Source organism: Festucalex cinctus, chromosome 21 (assembly GCF_051991245.1).
Source record: "Festucalex cinctus isolate MCC-2025b chromosome 21, RoL_Fcin_1.0, whole genome shotgun sequence".
Taxonomy (NCBI): Eukaryota; Metazoa; Chordata; class Actinopteri; order Syngnathiformes; family Syngnathidae; genus Festucalex; species Festucalex cinctus.
Window position 1 is genome coordinate 20,590,838 of NC_135431.1, and position 21,626 is coordinate 20,612,463.

The 21,626-nt window shown below is 41.1% G+C and overlaps 1 protein-coding gene across 6 annotated transcripts in view; it reads right to left on the bottom strand.

The window, feature by feature from the left end:
* Positions 1-2,470: 2,470 nt before the first annotated feature.
* Positions 2,471-21,626, bottom strand: part of cfap206 (cilia and flagella associated protein 206) — a 103,940-nt gene continuing 84,784 nt past the window's right edge. For 4 of the 6 annotated variants that reach the window (XM_077509891.1, XM_077509893.1, XM_077509894.1 and 1 more), the window contains 6 exons: positions 17,666-17,785; positions 17,334-17,532; positions 17,105-17,245; positions 13,174-13,349; positions 12,822-12,956; positions 2,471-2,729 (listed from right to left, as the gene is read on the bottom strand). In XM_077509891.1, the coding sequence (XP_077366017.1) occupies positions 2,508-2,729; positions 12,822-12,956; positions 13,174-13,349; positions 17,105-17,245; positions 17,334-17,532; positions 17,666-17,785 (993 nt within the window). In that variant the 3' untranslated portion in view covers positions 2,471-2,507. The remainder of the gene's footprint in view (positions 2,730-12,821; positions 12,957-13,173; positions 13,350-17,104; positions 17,246-17,333; positions 17,533-17,665; positions 17,786-21,626) is intronic. The other 2 variants (XM_077509892.1, XM_077509896.1) reach the window with 2 other exon arrangements.

The following is a 21,626-nucleotide window of genomic DNA, read 5'->3' on the forward strand; positions in this document are numbered from 1 at the left end:
ATTATATGGAACACTATGGATAATTCTTATTGCTCTTTTCTGAAATACCATCAACGGCTGCAATCGACTTTTATAGGTGTTTCCCCAAATTTCAACACAATATGTCAAATAAGGCAAAATCAATGCATTATAGATTATTTGGCACTCCAAATAATCTATAATGCATTGATTTTTAGACTTTTAGACTCAATATTTTTTGGGTTCTGTAGAGGATGGATATACTTCTTGCCAGTTTTTTTTTTAACTGTGTGATATGAGGAATCCATGTAAGCATCTCATCAATAATTATTCCCAGCACATTGTGTTGGTTTACCCGTTCATAATTTACATTAGAAATAATAATATTTTCTTTGGTTCCTTTTTTGCCAAATAACATAAATTTAGTCTTGTTGAGATTAATAGACAGTTTATTGGCGTTAAGCCATTGTTGAAGTTTATGTAATTCTTCATTTACTATTTGCACTAGACTTTGTATATCCTCACCTGTACAGAAAATGTTTGTGTCATCAGCAAAGAGTACCATCTTTAACACAGTAGAGACTTTACATATGTCATTTATATACAATATAAACAATTTAGGGCCCAAAACTGAGCCCTGAGGTACACCACATAAAACTTCCATTTTATTAGAAGTACTCCCTCCTAATGTCACATACTGATATCTTTTGGTTAGATAGCTTCGTAGCCAATCTAATACAGTGCCCCTGATCCCCATTTTCTCAAGTTTATTTAGTAATATTTTGTGATTCACAGTGTCAAACGCTTTTTTTAAATCAAGAAATATTCCAATAGTATATAATTTTCGGTCAATAGCATCTGTGATAATTTCCATAGATTCAGTCAGGGCTTGACATATGATTATGAGCAAAACAGAAGTATCAGAATGACAAAACAGGAACTGGTTGCGCTCTGTGGTGTGCGTAGCTTAGCAACCAGTTTCCTCTGTGTGTTTATTTAAAGTATGTGCGCTTATGGCCCATCTGTGTGGAAAATTACTCAGAAAAAGTCTCAACAAGTCTTTGCGCATTGATATGAGGAAGGACGATGCGGAAGGACACTCACACTGAGGAAATCAGTGATACGACCCAAGGTGATAAAAAGTCTTCCTCAGCTGGGACCGGGGCTCTCTTTCTTCTTCACCCTGCGATGTGGTCTGGACGGAGTGTGTTTCTGAAGACGGATTCGCGGCTGTTTGGGACTTAGGTTTTTCACGAAGGATCTTTGACTTTTCGCCGTGAATGGAACTTTCTTCACAGATTGGGTAAAGTACAAAACTTTTATTAATAAGGTGTTTAAGAGGAAGGTATGAAAGATTAATCGCGTGTAGGGTGGGAGCCATTTAACCACTCCCATATCTTTAAATTAATTTTAGCCAAAAACGCCTTATTCTAAATCGGGTCTTGAGTTCTTTTGAGAAATGATCAATCTTAGAAAGCTCTTATAAAAGGTTTAAATATTATCTTTGATTTCCTGTTTCCTATTTCATTTTATTTTTATTGATTTTATGTTTTATTTCTAAATGTGACTTTTATGATTTACATTTGCTATTTTATTATTGTCAATAAAATTATTAAAAGACAATTTTTGAATCAATCATTTTATTGGTTCATTTTAAATTTTATTTTATTCCTTTTGGACATTATATAAGTCCAAGGTCATTTTATAAGACCAAATAAAATAATAAAAAAAAAACAATTGTGAATTAATTAGTTTATTTGTTTCTTTTCATTTTTATTTTATTCTTTTTGGACGTTTTTATGAGTCCAAGGTCATTTTATAAGACCAAATAAAATAATTGAAAAACCAGTTGTGAATTAATTATTTTATTTGTTTCTTTTTATTTTTATTTTATTCTTTTCGGACATTTTATAAGTCCGCATTATTTTTCTTCAAGACGGACACAACAGCATCGGACGTCCGGAAGGAGGTAAGTGCACTTGAATTACCTTCAACCAGTGTTACCATTTGTATTAATAAAGTCAAATACTCCTGCTTGATATGAAACAAATCCGTATGATCCTCACAAGGATTATTAAATGACTAGGTCAATAACAAATGCAAACAACTCAGAGAAGTGGAGCTGCCAATGTAAGTGAGGTGTTCAGACTATTATTCCTGGGCTCTGTGTGGTTATTCAATCAGGATTGATAGGTGGATGAAAACGGATTGGCCTCATGATAAGAAGACAGTGAACAAACCTAGGTGAATCCACTTTGATATATCGGCTTATCTAATTCCCGTCTCCTCACGCTGATGCCTTAGAGCTGGTGAGGGAAAAGGGGAATTTCTAACCCTTTGATTGGAGAGTCGATCAGGACATATTTCCCGATTTAAGTCCTGCGGGTAAGCGGAAGTTGACAAGGCAAAACACTACATTTTTGTCCATATGGCGTCAACGAAAACTGAAAGTTCCTAAGTGTTGCTTTAAATTTATCATGAAAAATCAATAAAGGTAGCCAGACAACACAAGTGCAAGGCAATCTTTCATTTATTGATTATAACACCTATTATTCATGAATAGATCTAGTGAGGTTTATTTTTTCCATTCGTCCATCTCTGCGTCCTCTCAGGCCGGCCAGGAATATCTGAGGTCTGGGGACACCAGTCTCACCGTCTCTCTTACATTGACAGGCAACCTCCTTGGGGAGCCAAGTTTGAGTGGTATTTTCCCGTCTCATGTGGCTTAGATGGGTCTGAGTTGAGTGTGTGACTGTTGTCCGAAGATCAGCCTAGAATTTTCAAGTATATAATAGTTGTGTCAGTCACTAAATGCCATTTGTAGCATACAACACAAAACCGAGCTAACAGTAGTCTTTGTGTTGACTCACTAAAGTAATCTGCAGAGCACTGTTGTTGTTCACCAAGGGACATCGCTATTGCGTCTTCTAATCCAACGCAAGATGTCTTCCATAAAACGAACGTCGGAATTCCAACTGGCTGGAAATCGTTATGTTCATGACTGAGTTGTGTGTTTTGTTTCAAACAGGAACTTGGTTTAACGCGATGATATTCGATGTTAGCATAGCATGACTTAAAGGGTGTAGATGTGTAGACTGCTAATTGACGCACTGCAGCCAGCGAGCTGATCCTTCCGCCTTCGAAAAGACAACTTCTAGCGGAAGGATCAGCTAGCTGGCTGCAGTGCGTCAATTAGCCGTCTACACTCTACAGGACGACGCGCAGTGATACGAACGAACAGAAAAGTAGTGGCTGGCGGTAATGGCGTCTGAGTTTTTTTCAGAAAAAGAGTATTGTGATGCAAATGTATCACTCTTTTGAACACAAACTGTTTTTAGAACAAAAACGCTTTTATTTCCGTGACCTCAGCCAGCTTGCTGGACTATTTTCCTCTCGTCCAACACCGGATCAGAACTCATGTCACAGAACGCTGTCAGGGGTAAGTCAGTGCTGATCACACACACTGGAGGCAAGGATGAAATTGAGATTCATGTTAAAAAATTTGAACGATCCCTTTAAAGTCTTGTGAAACTAGTAGACATAATGACCACGCCGCAAATCCCCTCAAAATAAAGTTGGAACGTCTGCAACTAAAGCGCATCTTGTCCATTTCATTTGAAATCCAGTGTGGTGGTGTTTAGAGAACGTGAATGAAGAGATGAGGTGCATACTTCAGCTGAGCTCATTCACACACATCATGTACACAGAGTATTATACACCACATTTTACTCTATCCATATTCGATATGACTTATGACACATCCCTGTCTTATGTTCATCAAATAAAACTTATTTAATAACTTGATATTACAATTTGAATAGTATAATTATAATTTGATCTGAGAATAATTCAAAGAGCAAGTGCAATAATTCAGTGTTTGAGCAAGTGTTTTACGATTACTAATACTACTACTACAAATAATAATAATAATCATAATAATAATAATAATCCATCCATCCATCCATCCATCCATCCATCCATCCATCCATCCATCCATCCATCCATTTTCTTGACCGCTTATTCCTCACAAGGTTCGCGGGGGTTGCTGGCGCCTATCTCAGCTGGCTCTGGGCAGTAGGCGGGGGACACCCTGGACTGGTTGCCAGCCAATCGCAGGGCACACAGAGACGAACAACCATCCATACTCACAAGCACACCTAGGGACAATTTGGAGCTCCTAATTAACCTGCCATGCATGTCTTTGGAATGTGGGAGGAGACCGGAGTACCCGAAGAAGACCCACGCAGGCACGGGGAGAACAGTCCAGGGTGTCCCCTGCCTACTGCCCAGAGCCAGCTGAGATAGGCGCCAGCACCCCCCTTGTGAGGAATAAGCGGTCAAGAGAAGAAATAATAATAATAATAGATTTTATTTATAACCCACTTTACATTTATAAAATTAATCTCAATGTGCACAATACAGGCAACTAGGGCTAGGAATCTTTGTCTCACGATTCGATTCGATTACGATTTTTGGGTCTAGGATTCAATTCAGAATCGATTTTCGATCCTCGATTCAAACAATTTTCGATTCAAAATTCTTTGATTAACAAATGATTTCTGCTTCAATTTACAGATATGCACAACATTGTCATGATCTACTCCAGTCTGCTTTGCAAGACAAAATGACAGAAACATTGAAGTGTCTTTTTTTGTTTAAACATTCATTAATTTTGTATTGTAAGTACCTTTTACCACAAAAACAGCATGTGGGCTACAACTGCCTTTCCCCTTCATTTTAAAATTGATTTTTGGATATTTAATATCGATTCGGTTCGATTAATAAATGAGAATCTTGATTCTTTTATGAATCGATTTTTTGGCACACCCCAATAGGCAACAATAAAAGCAATGGAAGCACACAGTAAATAAAACAGTCAATTACAAATCAGAGTAAAAAAATGTAAAAAAAAAGTTAAAAAATAAAATAAATAAATAAATAAATAAATACAAATCAACCAGGAAAAGCTTTTTTAAACCTATGCAGCTAAGGCACTTATAAGTGAAGAAAAACCTCACAGTACACCAACAAACAAAAACAAAAAGTTTGCATACTAAAATAATTATCTTAACTCTGTTTAGTCACAAATATACCTAGTGTGAAATCTGGGCTTATACATTTGAACACAAAGCTGCATATTTGCAGGTAACCATGACTTTGTCAATTGTATGAATGCCAACAGAGGTACACACAAAGGTTGCTTTTACCTTCAGTTATTTGTTATGCCTGCCACTATATGCCAATGGCATAAATTGAATAATAATTTAAATAATACAATAATAATAATAATAATAATAGTAACAATGATAATAATAATAGTAGTAATAATAAATAAGTAAATACATTAATTAATTAATTAGCTGTGAATAATATACACTTTCTTAATAGCAGTCGCATTAACATTATTGTTGGAACGTTATAGCCATTGGATTAATGTTAAATTATAACTATAAGGTACTTTTTTTTTTAATCTTTCACCATGAATTCACCTCCTGTATGTCCCATGTTTTTGTGCTGTGTCACATGACAGTATCACAGACGTGACAGATTCGCAGAGACAAGATTTTACAAAATCATATAATTTGCGTATTTTTTGTTCATGAACTAAAATGTCCATAGATTTTAGTTCAGTTTTTAAGTTTAGGATATTTTCATCTCGTCTTCATTAGTCGACGAAAATGCATACTGATGTAGTCCCAGTTATTATTTATTAATGACGGTTTTAGTCTAGTCTTGTCTAGGTTTAGTCCGGTGAAAAATGTGTGATGATGAAATTATTTTTTTTTATTTTTTGTTGATGAAATTAACACTAGCCAGAAGTCCCCGACTGTAGCTTTCTTCTTCGTGAGTTCAGCTTCGACATGAGGGCTTTCGTCTTCGTGACTTATTTCTTATTTTCGAGTTAGCTACAGCTACAATTTTACACTGTCACGCCGCCACCGGCGTGGCGGTCCATGCTTTTATTTTATCAGTCATGTTTCCTGTTTTATTTTGAAATTCTAACTCTCCTCTCACCCCAGGTCACTTGCCCTTCCTGCCGCTCACTAATTACCGGTCCCCGCCCATGATTATCGCCACCTGCAGAAGCAGAGCGCGGTGCCGCCCTCTACTTCCGTGTTTTTTTTACACCTCTCAACTGGAACTCTAAATACGATCATATGGTGAATTTGAACATGTCTTTAGAAAAAAGTGCAATACCGCAGCGGCTCCCTATAGAGCCGTGCTTCTCAATTATTTTCTGTCATGCCCCCCCCCCCCCCCCCCCTCCCCCCAGTAAGAAGAAAACATCTCGCGCACCCCCCTCCCCCCGCGACTATAAATTTGTCTATAAAATTGTTATTATTACACACCTCTGCATAACACTGTACCCGTATTAACGTATAAGAGAATACAAAAAAAGAAAGACATATGGACCAACTTACAACAAAGAATAGCTTTAGTAACTGTAACAGAAAAGATTTAAAGTGCATCTGAAGTTCAAAAATAAAATTAAATCCTTAATTAAACTATAAACATTTTTTGACTGACCATGTCAAACCATATGATACGGAAAAAATAAAATTACATCCATCCATCCATCCATTTTTTTGACCGCTTATTCCTCACAAGGGTCGCGGGGGGTGCTGGCACCTATCTCAGCTGGCTCTGGGCAGTAGGCAGGGGACACCCTGGACTGTTCTCCCCGTGCCTGCGTGGGTCTTCTTCGGGTACGCCGGTCTCCTCCCACATTCCAAAGACATGCATGGCAGGTTAATTGGACGCTCCGAATTGTCCCTAGGTGTGCTTGAGTGTGACCCCCCTAGAATAGGGTGATCACATTTGTATGATGAAAATGTAATTTTGAATTTTGAGTATTTACAAAAAACAAAAACAAAAAACTAATTTCTTTTTCTATAATATTTACACTGTTGTTTACATGGATGCTGATGTCAACATATTTTTTGTTGCCTTAATATGGTCGGAATATTTTTTTTTTTGTGATTTAAGATAAAGAGGAAATAGTTGGTTTTGCACTTCCGGGTTAGGACATGTATGGAGGCGGAATCTGGGGAGAGAGCAAGGCACATCGTCTTCACTCGTCTGTTTTCTACCTGCAAATACGTATTTACTTCCTCAAACAGCGTTGTAAGTGACATATCTTCTTCTGCGCCTGCGGGTCACTTTGTGGACGCATAACGTTCACACAGCAGACAGACTGAGGTCGCAATTAATGAGTAATGTGAACACTTACTCAAAAAAAATCGTATTTCACAAAAAATTCGGAATTAAGCATTAAGACCTGCAGTGTGAACATAGCCTTATTCGCATAATCAGCCCACCTTGGGGTCAAAATGCGCGAGACGTGGGGCGGTTGCTAAGCTAATAGGAAAGAAAGTCCACATACAATGCAATTTGAATGGCTTGGCAGTAACTGCATTGCTAGACTCGAGGGCACAAGTCAGTATAATAAGCCATGATTGGAAAGATAGACCTGACCTCAGCCTGCGTTCGCTATATGAAATCATTGAAGAACTGGACGAACTTAAGGTGTTCACTGTGAATGGAGAGCAGATCCTGTTTGATGGTTGGCTGCCCATAAAAATTAATCTTCCAAAAAACGAAGATCTCAGCCTTTCCATTAATGTTCCTTTCCCGGTCAGCAGTTTGCCAATGGAGAGACCACTAGTTGGATTCAATGTATTGGAGCAGCTCATTGAAGGCCAGCCAGAACAAATGGTACCAATATTGATATAACTGCTTTGCAATGCAATGGGTGACACTAATGAGAAAGCAGAGGCAATCGTAAACTTCATTCAAAACATCGGGGCCAATAATGCCACAAGGACATCTGAGGACAGGTGTGAAGGATGTGATCATCCCAGCTGGTCAAATTGCCTGGATTAAGTGCCAGGTCCCCCTAAAAATGAACATGTCTGACCGGTTGGTGGTGTTTGAAGCAGATGAAGGCAGTCAGTAACTAGAGCAATTGGATTTGGGAGCAGGCTTGCATGAGATACATAACGCCACCAAACCCGATATCACCATTGCGGTTGGCAACAACACAAAACACGAGAACACCCTGCTACGGAAAACACCCCTTGATACCTTGCAGCAAATTGAAAAGATTTTGAATGATCATACTCTTGATGGGCCAATCCCTACTGTAACAATCAGTGAGGTCACCTTGCAATCCACCAAGTCACCGCCATCTTTGTGGCAATCTCCAGTTAACATCGACCACTTGGAGGATGATCAACAGCAAATTGTCAAGAGGATGTTGTATGATGCATCTGAAGCTTTTGCCAGGGATGGGAACGACATTGGCTGCATCCCAAACCTACAAATGGTAAACCTGAAAGATGACATCCCAATGCAGGGGGCATATACGTCCAACCGTTTCTAAGAGAGGTAAAGGAATACATCCAGGACCTCGTTGTGAAAGGATGGCTTGTGAGATCTAAATCCTCCTATTCAGCCCCTGTTGTGTGCGTCAGGAAGAAAGATGGCACACTACACCTCTGTATTGACTATCGCCTGTTGAACCAGAAAACTGTACCTGATACCCCTTACCTCAAATACGGGATCTGCTGGACACCTTGGGAGGATATTCTTGGTTCAATATCCTTGATCAGGGCAAAGCCTACCACCAGGGTTTTGTGGCTGAAAGTTCACGCCATCTTACTGCTTTCGTCACACCCTGGGGACCCTTTGAGTGGGTGAGAATCCCGTTCGGTCTGTCGAACGCGCCTGCAGCATTTCAAAGAAGCATGGAGGAGATGTTAAGTTCTCTGCGAGACGAATGCTGCATACCGTGCCTAGATGACATCCTTGGTGACTCGGGGTCTTTTGAAAGTGCTTCAAGACCCTACAAAGTTTTGGTGTGAAGCTTCGCCCTGTAAAATGTGAATTGTTCAAGTGAGAAATTTGCTATGTTGGACGGTTGGTCTCAGCTGAGGGTGTCCATGTCGATCCAAAAGACCTGGAAGCAGTACTGGCTCTCAAAGCCAAGACACCACGGACCGTAGGTGACCTCAGAAGAATCTTGGGCTTCCTCAGTTAGTACCGCTCTTTCATACAAAACTTCTCCAAAACAGCCAAGACACTGTATGAGTTGCTTCAAGTGAACTCTTTAACCCAACCAGTACATCCGCATCAAAAGAAAGTGAGAGGCCCACAGTTGCCATCCCGGGCATCAATAAATTGGACTGCAGAACATCAGTAGGTTCTTGAAGAAATTGATTGACAGGTTGACCCATCACCCTGTACTTGCATATCCCAACTTTGACCTCCCATTCGTTCTGCACACCGATGCATCAGGGCAGGGCCTTGGGGCCCTTGTGTTAATTTTCAGAATATGATACTCTTGCAAGTCATACACGTCCATCTAGATAGATGAAGTTTTTTTTTTTTTTTTTTTTTTTAAGTCAGCATACAAGGTAAGCTAGGTGACTATATATGAAGACAACGACTACAACTACCAACGGCAGGATGGGAAGCTGCGAATTGTTGGCTATGGATTGCGAACGCTAACACCGGCTGAGAAAAATTATCATTTGCACAGTGGCAACTAGTTGGAGTTCCTTGCGCTAAAATGGGCAGTGTGCAAGAAGTTCAGAGACTACCTCTTTTACACTCCCCATTTCACAGTTTACACTGACAACAACCCGCTCACGTACATCATGTGTACAGCCAAACTCAATGCGGTGTGTCATCACTGGGCGGGAGAGTTATCAGACTTGCGTTTTAACATAAAGTATAGTCGACGCACCCCTGAGAGGAGACAGTTATTCCTACACCTGAAATACCAACCACTTGTCTTGAAACGCCTTCACAATGACATGGGGCATGTAGGCCTGGAGATGGTGCTTCACCTTGTCAGAGAGAGGTTCTTTTGGCCTTACATGAAAAAAGCTATAGAGGACTATGTGTCAAAGAAATGCTACTGCATAAAGCAAAAGAAGCTGACAGTTCATGTGCGTGCACCTATGAGCAGCCTGAAGACAAACTCACCACTTGAGCTTGTTTGCATAGACTACTTGCATCTTGAAAAAGCAAAGGGGGCTTTGAGTGCATCTTTGTGTTAGTTGACCATTTCACAAGTTTTGCACAAGCCTATTCCACCAAAAATTAATCTGGCTGAACAGCAGCAGAAAAGATGTACAATGACTTTGTGCCTCGTTTTGGGTTCCCGAATAGGTTACATCACGACCAGGGTCGAGAATTCGAGAATGAACTCTTCCGAACACAAGGTCAGCTCTCTGGGGTGGGTCATTCTTGAACATCTCCTTATCATCCCCAGAGTAACCCAGCAGAACGGTTCAACCGTACCTTGTTGCAGATGCTGCGCACGCTGTCAGACAAAGAAAAGGAGGCATGGAAAGAACATCTCCCGCAGGTAATCCATGCATACAACTGTACTCGTCACGAATCAGCTGGCTATGCACCTCACTTTCTGCTCTATGGTCAACATCCTCGCCTCCCTGTAGACCTTCTCTTTGGCCTGCCAGAGGACACAGATCCAATAACTCACAAAGGATACGCTGATAAGTGGTGGAAGAGGATGACAGAAGCGTATCATATTGCAAACAACAACAGTGTGTCATTGAGTGCCAAAGCCAAAACTCGTGCGATCGAAAGGTGAGGCGGTGGTGTTGAATCCAGGGGACAGTGTGTTAGTCAGGAATTGAGATGAACGAGGTGGGCCTGGAAAACTGCGTTCCTACTGGGAAAAGAGAATATATGTGGTGAAGGAGCAGGTTTCAGACAACTCAGCGTATGTTGTCCATCCAGAAGGTGATAACAAAGCTAAACCAGGACTTTGCACCAAAACCTACTGCTGTTGGCCAATGATTTACCAGTGGAGTTCCAACCACAGCTGCCCAAATCAAAGTTTCCCGAAAACAAGCAAACTCTCATCACAGACCAAGTCAAATAAGCAAACAGGCTACATGTCCGGAGACCTCAGACTCAGATGATGATGAACCAGAAGGCTACAGGGTCAGACTACCAGCAACTCGGCATGACCCAAGCACCATTGGTACTCCAGAGAGATCAAATGGGCCCCAGACTGAACAGAGATGCCAGTGTTGGAAATGCAAGCTTCCTATGAGAAAAGGAATGAACAACCCTCCATGGAATCTCCCACATCCCATGTTGAAGAAAGACAAGTCATCACAGATCCCAAAAGCACGGGTGACCAAAGCATCCTTAATCATATGGAATCAGTGGACATTTTGAGATTGTGAGGGTATATAATTTGTAAATGATTGGGTTTTCTAAAGATGTTTAGATGTTAGTTTTCTATTGTGATTAAGTGTCAGAAGCCGCTTTTGTTGGCGGGGAGCATGTGACCCCCGTAGAGTAGGGTGATCACATTTCTATGATGAAAATGTAATTTTAAAACCCAAAAAACAAAAAAAAAAATTCTATAATATTATTTACACTGGGTGGCACAGTGACCGACTGGTTAGCACGTCCGCCTCCCAGTTCTGAGAACCTGGGTTTGAGTCCAGGCTCCGGCCTTCCTGGATGGAGTTTGCATGTTCTTCCCGTGCCTGCGTGGGTCTTTGGGCACTCCGGTCTCTTCCCACATTCCAAAGACATGCATGGCAGGCTAATTGGGTGCTCCGAATTGTCCCTAGGTGTGCTTGTGAGTGTGGATGGTTGTTCGTCTCTGTGTGCCCTGCGATTGGCTGGCAACCAGTCCAGGGTGTCCCCCGCCTACTGCCCACAGCCAGCTGAGATAGGCTCCAGCACCCCCCGCAACCCTTGTGAGGAATGAGCGGTCAAGAAGATGGATGGATGGAATATGGTAGGAATATTTTTTTTGTGATTTAAGATAAAGAGAAGTAGTTGGATTAGCACTTTCGAGTCAGGACATGTACGGAGGCAGAACGTTGCTTCCGCTCCTCAGATGAAATCTGGGGAGAGAGCAAGGCACAACGTCTTCACTCGTCTCTGTTTTCTACCTGCAAATACAAGTGACCTTTTTGTTACCGTGGTAAACATTCCTGGACCCGTAACAGTAGCTCATTAATTCCTTTCATTTAGGTGCAATCCTGTGGGGGAGCAGCGCACTTAAAATGAAATATAAAAACATTATTCAAACGGTTATAAGAAAAAAGTGGAGCGCAACACAGCTGTGATGTGAGTGCATGACTACGGCACCGGTAATGTTGCGAATCTAAGGACGGATTAAGTTGTGGACGTAGATGATGGACTGTGATGTGAAATGGTACCTCTCAAAAAGATAACTGTCCGGAAATGCCAGCCTATCTATGCACGGTCTGATAACAATCTCACGATGAATATTTAATTAATTCCCTGCGCAATAATGTGGCACCTTCATCAATAGGGTCATTGTCAAAAGGACATGCCATGTTCGTGACAAAAGTGGACTTTACTTTATAGACGATAGGCTTATTTACGCAAAAACTCGCTCCAGCGGACTTTATAAGTGGGGAAATGAAATGGGCGGGGGAGGGGGGGGGTGATGGCATGGTATGTACTTCTTTTCATTAATAGTTTGGTATGTAGATAAAATTTTCCATAGGTGATAACATTTTCTATAGGAGTAAATGTAATCGTGATTGATTTTCACAACCACTAAAAGTATTTGTCCTTGTCATTCTGCAACATCATGAAATAGAGGGTACATTTTAGGATGAAACATCCTGTCAAGATTAAACTCTCGGGTCTAGTATCAGGTGTCAGCATAACGGGGGACAGCCCTTAATTTTTGACAGGCACTTCTGCAACGTTATGTCGAAAACACCTCCAGCTCCCTGACAAGTATTGTATAAGTCGTACCAGATCAAAATTCTGTTTCCCCGTAACCAAGACTCGATAATTAGACTAAAATATTAATGAATACTTTGACTGACCAGTTTGATGGCTGACCTTCGCAGTTCCCACTCATTCCATTCATATGACTTCACAATGTTTGTCACCAGTGCATGAACATCCGTCTGAGTGCCGCTGTCAGACTTACTCGCAAGTAGTGTCTTTCCTGCTTGCACCTGTAAAACAGCCACACCGTTAATCTGTGTGTAATGAGGGGATTGGTAGTGATGGTGTCGGTTTAGGTTGTGGTTGTGGCGATGGTGTGGGTTGGAGGTTGAGGTTGCTGCATGTAAATTGTGGTGAGAAAGCCGCGTGAAAACTGAAAATGGTCATTACAGAAACAAGTTACCATTTTTACATGGTGCAATTGCTAACCTACAATCGTCAGCTTACACAAAATGGAGTTTGATGGAGCTTGAGAAGTTTAATCAATTCAGGTGAACTCTTGGCTTTTTCTGCCACCAGTGCAATGTAGTAATCAGGGCTGTGGGCAAATTTCATAGCAGCTTCTTTGGAGTTGAAGACATACAGCCTCTCCTTGTGCTTGAGCACACCGATGTATGGATTCCCTACAAGGGAAATGTCACATTCTTACAGCGTCTTGAAGAAGAATTCAAACCCAACATTTTTGCACGGTACGACCACAAACCTAAATATACTTTAAATAAATTTTATGTGAATGTTAAGCACAAAGTAGAACACAATCATGAAGAGAAACAAAGTGTATATCTTATTTTTTCAAACTTGTTATACAACTTTAAAACTGAAAAGTAAGGTGTGCAAAAGTATTCCGCCCTTTTTCCTTCAGTGTAAACAGTTGTCTTCAGAAGTTGCCAGGTGATGTCTTAATTGCCTCTTCGCTTATGCCGCTGCAGCCCCTGGCCACTTCGCCTGTGCCGCTGCATCCCCTGGCCTCTTTGCCCCTGCCAATGCAGCCCCAAATCTCTTTGTCTCTGACGATGCAGTCCCAAGACCTTTCGTCTCTGCCGCGGCTGCCCCAGGTCACAGATTCTCTGCCGCTGCTGCCCCAGGTCACGGAGTCTCTGCCGCGAATGCCCCAAGTCATGGAGTCTCTGCCGCGGCTGCCCCAAGTCTCCTTGCCTGAGCTGCGGCTGCCACAAGTCTCCTTGCCTGAGCTGGGGCTGCCCCAGGTCTCCTTGACAGTGCTTCGGCTGTCTCACGGCCCGGATCAGGTGGCGATATCCTTGCTGCTGTCTTCTGCCCCTGTGCCCATTAGCGCCCTCCTGCCCCGTTTTGGTTTGTTGGGGATCTTTTTTCTTGTTTTGGGGAAGTCTGGAACTGTCCCTAGGGGGGTACTGTCATGTTTTGGTTCTGTGTAGTTGGGGTGTTGAGTTTGAGGTGTTCTTTTTGTTTTTGTCTGTGGTTGATGTTTGTCATGTGTTCCTGATTTCTTCCCTTGTCTCGTTATGTATAACCTCGTCCACCTGTGTGTTTCCTCCTTTCCCAGTGTGTTGGACCAATCAGTGCCTTCAGCCAATTGTGTTCCCCAGGTGTGTCTCATTAGTGTTGGTGTATTTAGTCTGTTGTGTTTGTCCAGTCTGTGTGGGAGCATTGTTAGCGTTACGTGTGTAAATCTTGCATGTGTTTTGGTTCCCATCAAGCCCTCGTCTCAGTAAATCACCTTCAACTCAGTCTAGTCAATCGCGTCTTCGTCTAGTTATCCTTGACACTGTCCAGTCGTTCACGTCACCATCAAGTCATCCTCGTCTTGGTCTAGTCACCCTCTTCTTTGTCACGCCATCGTCACCGTCCAGTCGCCCATGTCAACTTCAAGTCATCCTCGTCGCTGTAAGTTGCCCACGTTCTGTCAAGTTGCCCACAATCTGCCAAGTTGCCCACGTTCCATTCTCTCGTTCAGTCCAGTCATGGCGGCCATCCCTCTATCGTTCAATGCAGTCATGGCGACCAGCCCTCTCTCGTTCAGTCCAGTCATGGCGACCAACTTCCCCTGGTCCAGTCACATCATGGTGACCGGTCCCCTTGTCTAGTTAAGTGCTGGCAACCAATTCTCTCACATCCTCTTACCTGTTATGTGTAAATAAAGTTCTTCACATTGCCCTTCCCACCTATCTCCCTGCCACTTTTTCCCGCGTTTGGGTCCACATACATACACACACCCACCGTGACAAGGCCGGCTCGTAGCCTGCTACCAAATTTTCATTGAAAACTAATGAAGTCTAATGGGGAAAGCGCTGATTTGGACCATTTCAACCATTGGAAAGTTAATTTTAGTGTTTAATCTATTTTAAACATGCATAGTGCATCATAACTGACTGCCCTCAGCCGAGACACTACAGGACACTAAGCTTATTTAAGTGCTTAATATTTGGCTAAATGTGTGCACTTTACCGGGAATTGGATCAAGGACACAAAACCGGGAAGCAATCAAGAGACGGGTAGGATCTTTCTTCACTGAAAGGGTCAACTGGGACTAGAAGCAGGTTCTTAAATGATGATCACTCCATTAGTTTCACTACATGTACGTCCATTAGCAACCTTCATGATGCTTCTGTGTGTTCCCTCGGTTTCAGGATATTGACAAGATGTGTTAAAGAAACTGTCCATTTTAGCCTCTTTTATGTCCATTTGGATCTTTCTTTTCTGTCTGGAAATTGGGAAGAGTGAACAAAGGTTTACAAGCTTACACCTCCGTCTTCTTGAGCTTTGCAATGGTGTTTTTTTTTTTTTTTTTGCCTATACCAGGGGTTTCCAAACTACGGCCCGGGGCCATTTGCGGCCCACCGTCCAGTTTTTTTCTGGCCCGCGTCATATGCGAAAATTGGCATTTGACTCAGTTCAAATAAAATAAAAACAAAAATGTTTTGAGATGGTCAAAGTAAGAAGGGAGGGTGTCGAAAAACACAGGTGCTATTAAAGTTTATTTTAGTTAACTAAAACTAACGAAAAAACTAAAACTCAAATCAACAATTTCGTTAACAAAATAAAATCAAAATGAAGATGCTTTTTTAAAAAAGGAAACTATCTGAAACTACATTTTATGTTTATAAAATTAATTAAAATAAAACTATAATTATAGCAAACGTCCTTCGTTTTAGTCTTTGGTAATTCATTTAATGCATGAGCCTTTGGGGATGATTTTAAATGTGATTTTTAGTAGATTTATTTTGATATAAACTGAAATAATGATGTTGCACCCATGGTGTTTTTTTAAATATTGCGAACAAGTAATACACATAAAAAAAAAAATAAAAAAAAAAAAAAAAAAATAAAAAATAAAAAAATAAAACTAATACTGAAACTAACTAAACTAAAACCAAGCATTTGTTAAAGAACTAAAACTAATAAAAAACTAACAGACCCACCTTGAAAACTAATTAAAACTAAATAAAAAAAAACAAAACTCAAAACAAAATAAAAACTAAAATGAATATTTCCAAAACTATAATAACCTTACTGCCACATTACAAATAAATCGGAATAAATTGGTTTATATACTGTCGCATTTTTCTAAATATGCAAAATTTTTAGGACTAAACACAATTTCTCTTCATAAGATTATGTGGCCCTTGCGTCCTTCTGATTTTCTGTATGTGTCCCTCAAATGAAAAAGTTTGGACACCCCTGGCCTATACACTCCATTAGGACAGTTAAAGGCACCAACTACACCGGTCGTTTTGTCACTTAAAGCTAGAAGACATTTAAACAATGCTTGCAAGTGGCTACAACTCCCAACGTAAATCAAAATGGCAGACTTCCTGTTTGGTTTAGCATATGGTTCCAAGAGACTTTTTTGTACATGGTGGGCTCTTATGTATGCCTCCAAATTATCATGGCGCTAGGTGAAACATCCAACCGGGAATGCTTTGTTTGAGAGGATTTTTTTTTTTTTTTTTTACTCAAAATGTGATGCCCCACCCCTGGGGGACTTCCTATTGGGTTTAGCACATGGCACCCTAAGACTTCCTTGTACATCGTGGGCTGTAACATATGTCTCCAAATTTTCGTAGCTCTAGGCGCTTCGTACAATCGGGAATGCTTCATTAAGAAGGATTTTTTTCCTTTGCAAACACACCTAAGATGGCAGCTGCATGTGCATCAGCAACAAGAAAAGGCTTGCTCTATAGTGTTTATACTATTTGGCCTCCAAGTAGCATGTAGGTTAACTCATTCAACACTCGTGAATATTTACCACTTTGTTACAAAGCCAAAGTGTGCAATAACCAACCTAGATTCTAACGTTGGCTCCGGGCTCAATATGTGACGTTACACCTGTCCAATTTTTGACGAGAATGGGATAGTATCTCTCTTATCGCACGTGGGTGGCCACCATACGGGCTATTACCTGGAAGCAGAAGTCCATCTTTGTTAACAAGTGTGTAGCCACAGAATCCATTATATTGCAATGGCAGCTCGGTAAGATTGTCAGTAGTTTCAGGGTGGAGCCACTCATGCTGCTTCAACTGTGCTGGATCAATGCGCTCACCTGTATAAAGTAGCAGTTCAGCTTGGAACTGATATGTGGTCAAATTATTTGCCATTACATGAAAATATGTGTAAGATGCCAGCCATACCGGAGTGCTCATTCAGTCTGTCTTTGTCTGTTTTAACTTCTACTCCCTCCAATAGGCTGTCCAAAGGATATTTGGAAAGAATCTTGGCCTGAGAGGTACGGAAGAACTGCAATCTGAGTGCAATGTTGTTTAAGATGTTTAGCAGCTCTGCCTCATCCTGAAGCTCCGACCACAGTTTTGACAGGGCCTTGAACAATGGCTGAAACAAGTATGATTTAAAACAAAACAAAACAAAACAAAACAAAACATGAGAACAATGAACAGTTAATTAATCATTCATTCATTCATTAAAAATGTGGCTGTATTCTCATGGCAATCACTAAATTACTTACAAAAACCTTTGAGGTGGGCACAGCTGTCTTGGGCTGCACAGACGTTTTTAGCAGGAATATCTGTGAGGAGATGTCCTTCTGTAGGATGTCAATTCTTTTCGCACTTAGAAGTGAATCAGCCTGGCGGTGAAAGTGTATATATATATATATATATATATATATATATAGTGGAACCTCTACTTAGGAACGTCTCTTCATACGAAATTTTCGAGTTACGAAACTCCTCAACGGGAAAATATTGCCTCTTGTTACGAAAGAAATTTCTAGATACGAAAGGTAAAAATACATTACCGAACGCAACATACTTTCGGCTATGGCTATTTCCTACCATAGGTACCTATGAGCGTAAATACTAGATCGGTGTTTGTGCATCGTTCTGGCATCCCATTGGCTAAGAGGAACCTCTACCATAGGTATGAGCGTATACTAGATCGGTGTCTATTAGCGTCCTCCTCATTCATCCCGTGGCCCATGAAGTTTTCACAAGTGATCACTACTTTCATGGTGTGAATTGTCATTCATGAAACCAGATATACTCGTCTTGCTGTGTATCGAAGTCTTCAAATTATCTTAGGTTGCTCGCCGCTAACAAACAGACCGCACGTTTACAACACATTTCTCAGCAGAGATCAAGCCAGAGTTAAAGTGTTAATTGTGATAATACTGTTGAATCATTAACTTTTTGTTCAAAATTACTTTAATACTCATGCAAAAAAAGTATGAATGATTGTTTCACTAAAGATAATGTGGCAAATTCGTCACGTCTGCCGCTATTTAGTGAGGTAAAGTTGTCTTGACGTTCGATGTCAATTTTCCCTCGCTCTCGAATTTACAATCAGAGGTTAATGTTATGACCCACGGTAGGTGAAAAATAGAAAAACTACCTGAGATAAAATGATCTGACCATATCCTCGTACTTTTTGTGGGTGGGTGCGAAGCAGTTGCGTCGTAGTTTCACACAAGCCACCGTGCTTGTTCACTGATTCCTCCTCACTGATTTCCGGCTGGTTTAGAATCACTGCGAGCAGCCGAGAGAATGATCTCATCTCTCTTAAGCCATTACAGCACGTGTCAAGATCTGGTCCTCGAGGGCCAGAGTCATGCATTTTTTTCGAGGTTTCTCTACTCCAACGCACCTGACTCAATGATCAGGATAATTATCAGGCTCCTGCAGAGCTTGCTGTTGAGCTTAAATATGAATCAGCTGTGTTGAAAGTGGGGAAACCTCCAAAACGTGCACGACTGCCGCACTCGTGGACTGCAGTTTGACACCTATGCATTAGAGCAGGGGCCGGATCAGGCCCGCAAAGGGCTTTAATCCGGCGCACGAGATTATTTTGTAAAGTTTAAAAAAAATAAATGAAAAATTTTAATGTCGGACTAATTAATCAGCCAGCCACAATCATATGTATGTATATATATATATATATATATATATATATATATATATATATATATATATATATATATATATATATATATATATATATATATATATATATATATATATATATATATGTATATATAATTGACCGCAATTTTTAAGTTATATACCGTTATTTTATCGACGCGGCCCACTTGGTAATATATATTCCTCCATGCGGCCCCTGAGCTAACATGAGTTTGACACCCCTGCATTAGAGCGTTCATCGGCTGCACACAAGTTCACCATAGCGTTGATCGCTGATTTATCAACTCTTTGACCTATTTTCTAGGTCATGCTGATTGTGTCCAATTCACTCGCGTTGATACCTGCACCGCAAGGGGCGCACTAAAACGTGACGTCACACATTGACACTTTCACTTTAACCCTTATGAGATATTGTGGAGTTGCTGAATAAAATGGGCCTCACATCTAATAAGCTTGGGGTCACTCCAACTGACAAGACAGTGTCCATTCGGCTCTTGGCTCTCACAGGGGTTTGAGAGTGCAGTGCCTATGGACGCCTGTGTGTTTTTAGCTCTAGTGTATTTTAGCTCCAGTGTATTTCATTTGGTAATCGAGCGTTAAAATTAGTGCCATTAAATTTTGACACCCATAACATCCATCCATCCATCCATCCATTTTCTTGACCGCTTATTCCTCACAAGGGTCGCGGCGAGTGCCGGAGGCCTATCTCAGCAGTAGGCGGGGGACACCCTGGACTGGTTACCAGCCAATCGCAGACCCATAACACACATATATATATATATATATATATATATATATATATATATAGGTGTGTGAATTGCCTGACGATTCAATTCATATAACGATTCATAGGTCACGATTCGATTCGATACCGATTAATCCTGGTAAGAATTTATAAATCGATTGTTGCGATTTGTTTTTGTTTTTTTTTTACTCAAATTTAGAAAATACTATTCAGTAAACTTGTACATGTACAATGGAAGATATGTATGAAAAGGCATTATTTATTTATCTGAAACTTCAGTCTTATAACTGAGGCACTGTATTTAACAAACAGGTTGTAATCTGTTTCATGTTTGAACAGCATTGAAATAAATTGTTAAGGCTTAATGCTCAACTCAACTCAACTCAACTCAAGTTATATCCATTAATATAACATTCTTTCATGCTTCATGATACGTTTTGTGGAATATTTTTCCCATCAAAAATGGATGTTTAAAATCGATTCGGCTGCCTTTTGAATCGATTCGAGAATTTGCGAGCTGTAGTATCGCGATATATTGCCGAATCGATTTTTTAACACTCATACATTACTCACAAAAAGTTAGGGATATATGGCTTTGTAACAACTTTGGCCTATGGCCCAGGCCACCCTCTAATTTTTTTTTAGCTTGCTTCTTCTAAAGCAAACTCTCTGCAGTCGCATAAACATTCCACAGCTCAGACAGGATCTAAGCTTGGTTAGCTCTACAGGTGGTCACACAACCACCAACAAAGCTCTTTTGAAGCCGCTGACCAGGTGACAAAGGAATTTATGCGTCTGCCGAAGGAGTCTATTCGGGCCCCGACTTCCCGGAGCCCGAGAAAACGCCTTCAATGAATTAGAATATACAAACGACTGATCAAAGGAATGTTTATGACCTTTCTTATCAACCAGGGGGGATTCTCTGGCGTCGCCCCTCCAGGGGGCACTCCTGGAACATCTAGATGGAGCAACAGCACCGTCAAGTGGTGAAACTTGGAACTATCCTTAGTGACAATTCATACAAGTAACCGCATTTTACACATTTATACCATGATAATTCTTGACAGACAACTGAACTACGAATGATTCATGTTATGTCTTTGTGTGTATGAACGTCCTATTTCATTTGTACTCCATAAGGAATGAAAGGTAATCAATATCTTTCAGTTCAGTCAGATTAGGCTCAAGAACGACCTCACAAATTAGTTTATGATGCATTAATTACGATGTGTGCTAAACGGGTTGTGTGGGAAAACTGATTTGCCAGACTGACCAAATTTAATGCCAAATTATTAATCCCTTTAATAATTTGCTTTTTAAAGTCTGCGTGAGCGAACAGAAGGGTGTGCCACCACCTCCTGGAGCCACGCCCATAGACTTTAAAAAGACGGGAGGACCCTCTCTCTCGCCCTCTTCTTCCGATCTCTCTTCCCCCGATGCCTCTTCACCTGCAAGTGGCCCAGCTTGCCCACTGACTCTTTGTCCCAAGAAACTTGTCCAGCACGTGGCCCCCTTTTGTTCCTGGCAGAAACCATTGCCACGAGAGCCGACGCTCGCTCCACGCCACGCCAAAGCAGGTGCAAACTGCAACGCTGACCCCAAAGAGACTCTTTTACTCCCTTTTTCTTTGTTTTCCCTTTTTTTTTCTTCTTCACCATCGGTGACTGTCCGCCAGCAGCGAGCTCCGCGGCCCCGGGGTACACTTGCAACGTACCGCCGGACTCAAGGTTGTGCACCTAAGCCGCACCGCAACTCACCTGCTATTCGGTGGCGCCCCGCCACTGTGCAAGCGCACCTCCAACTGC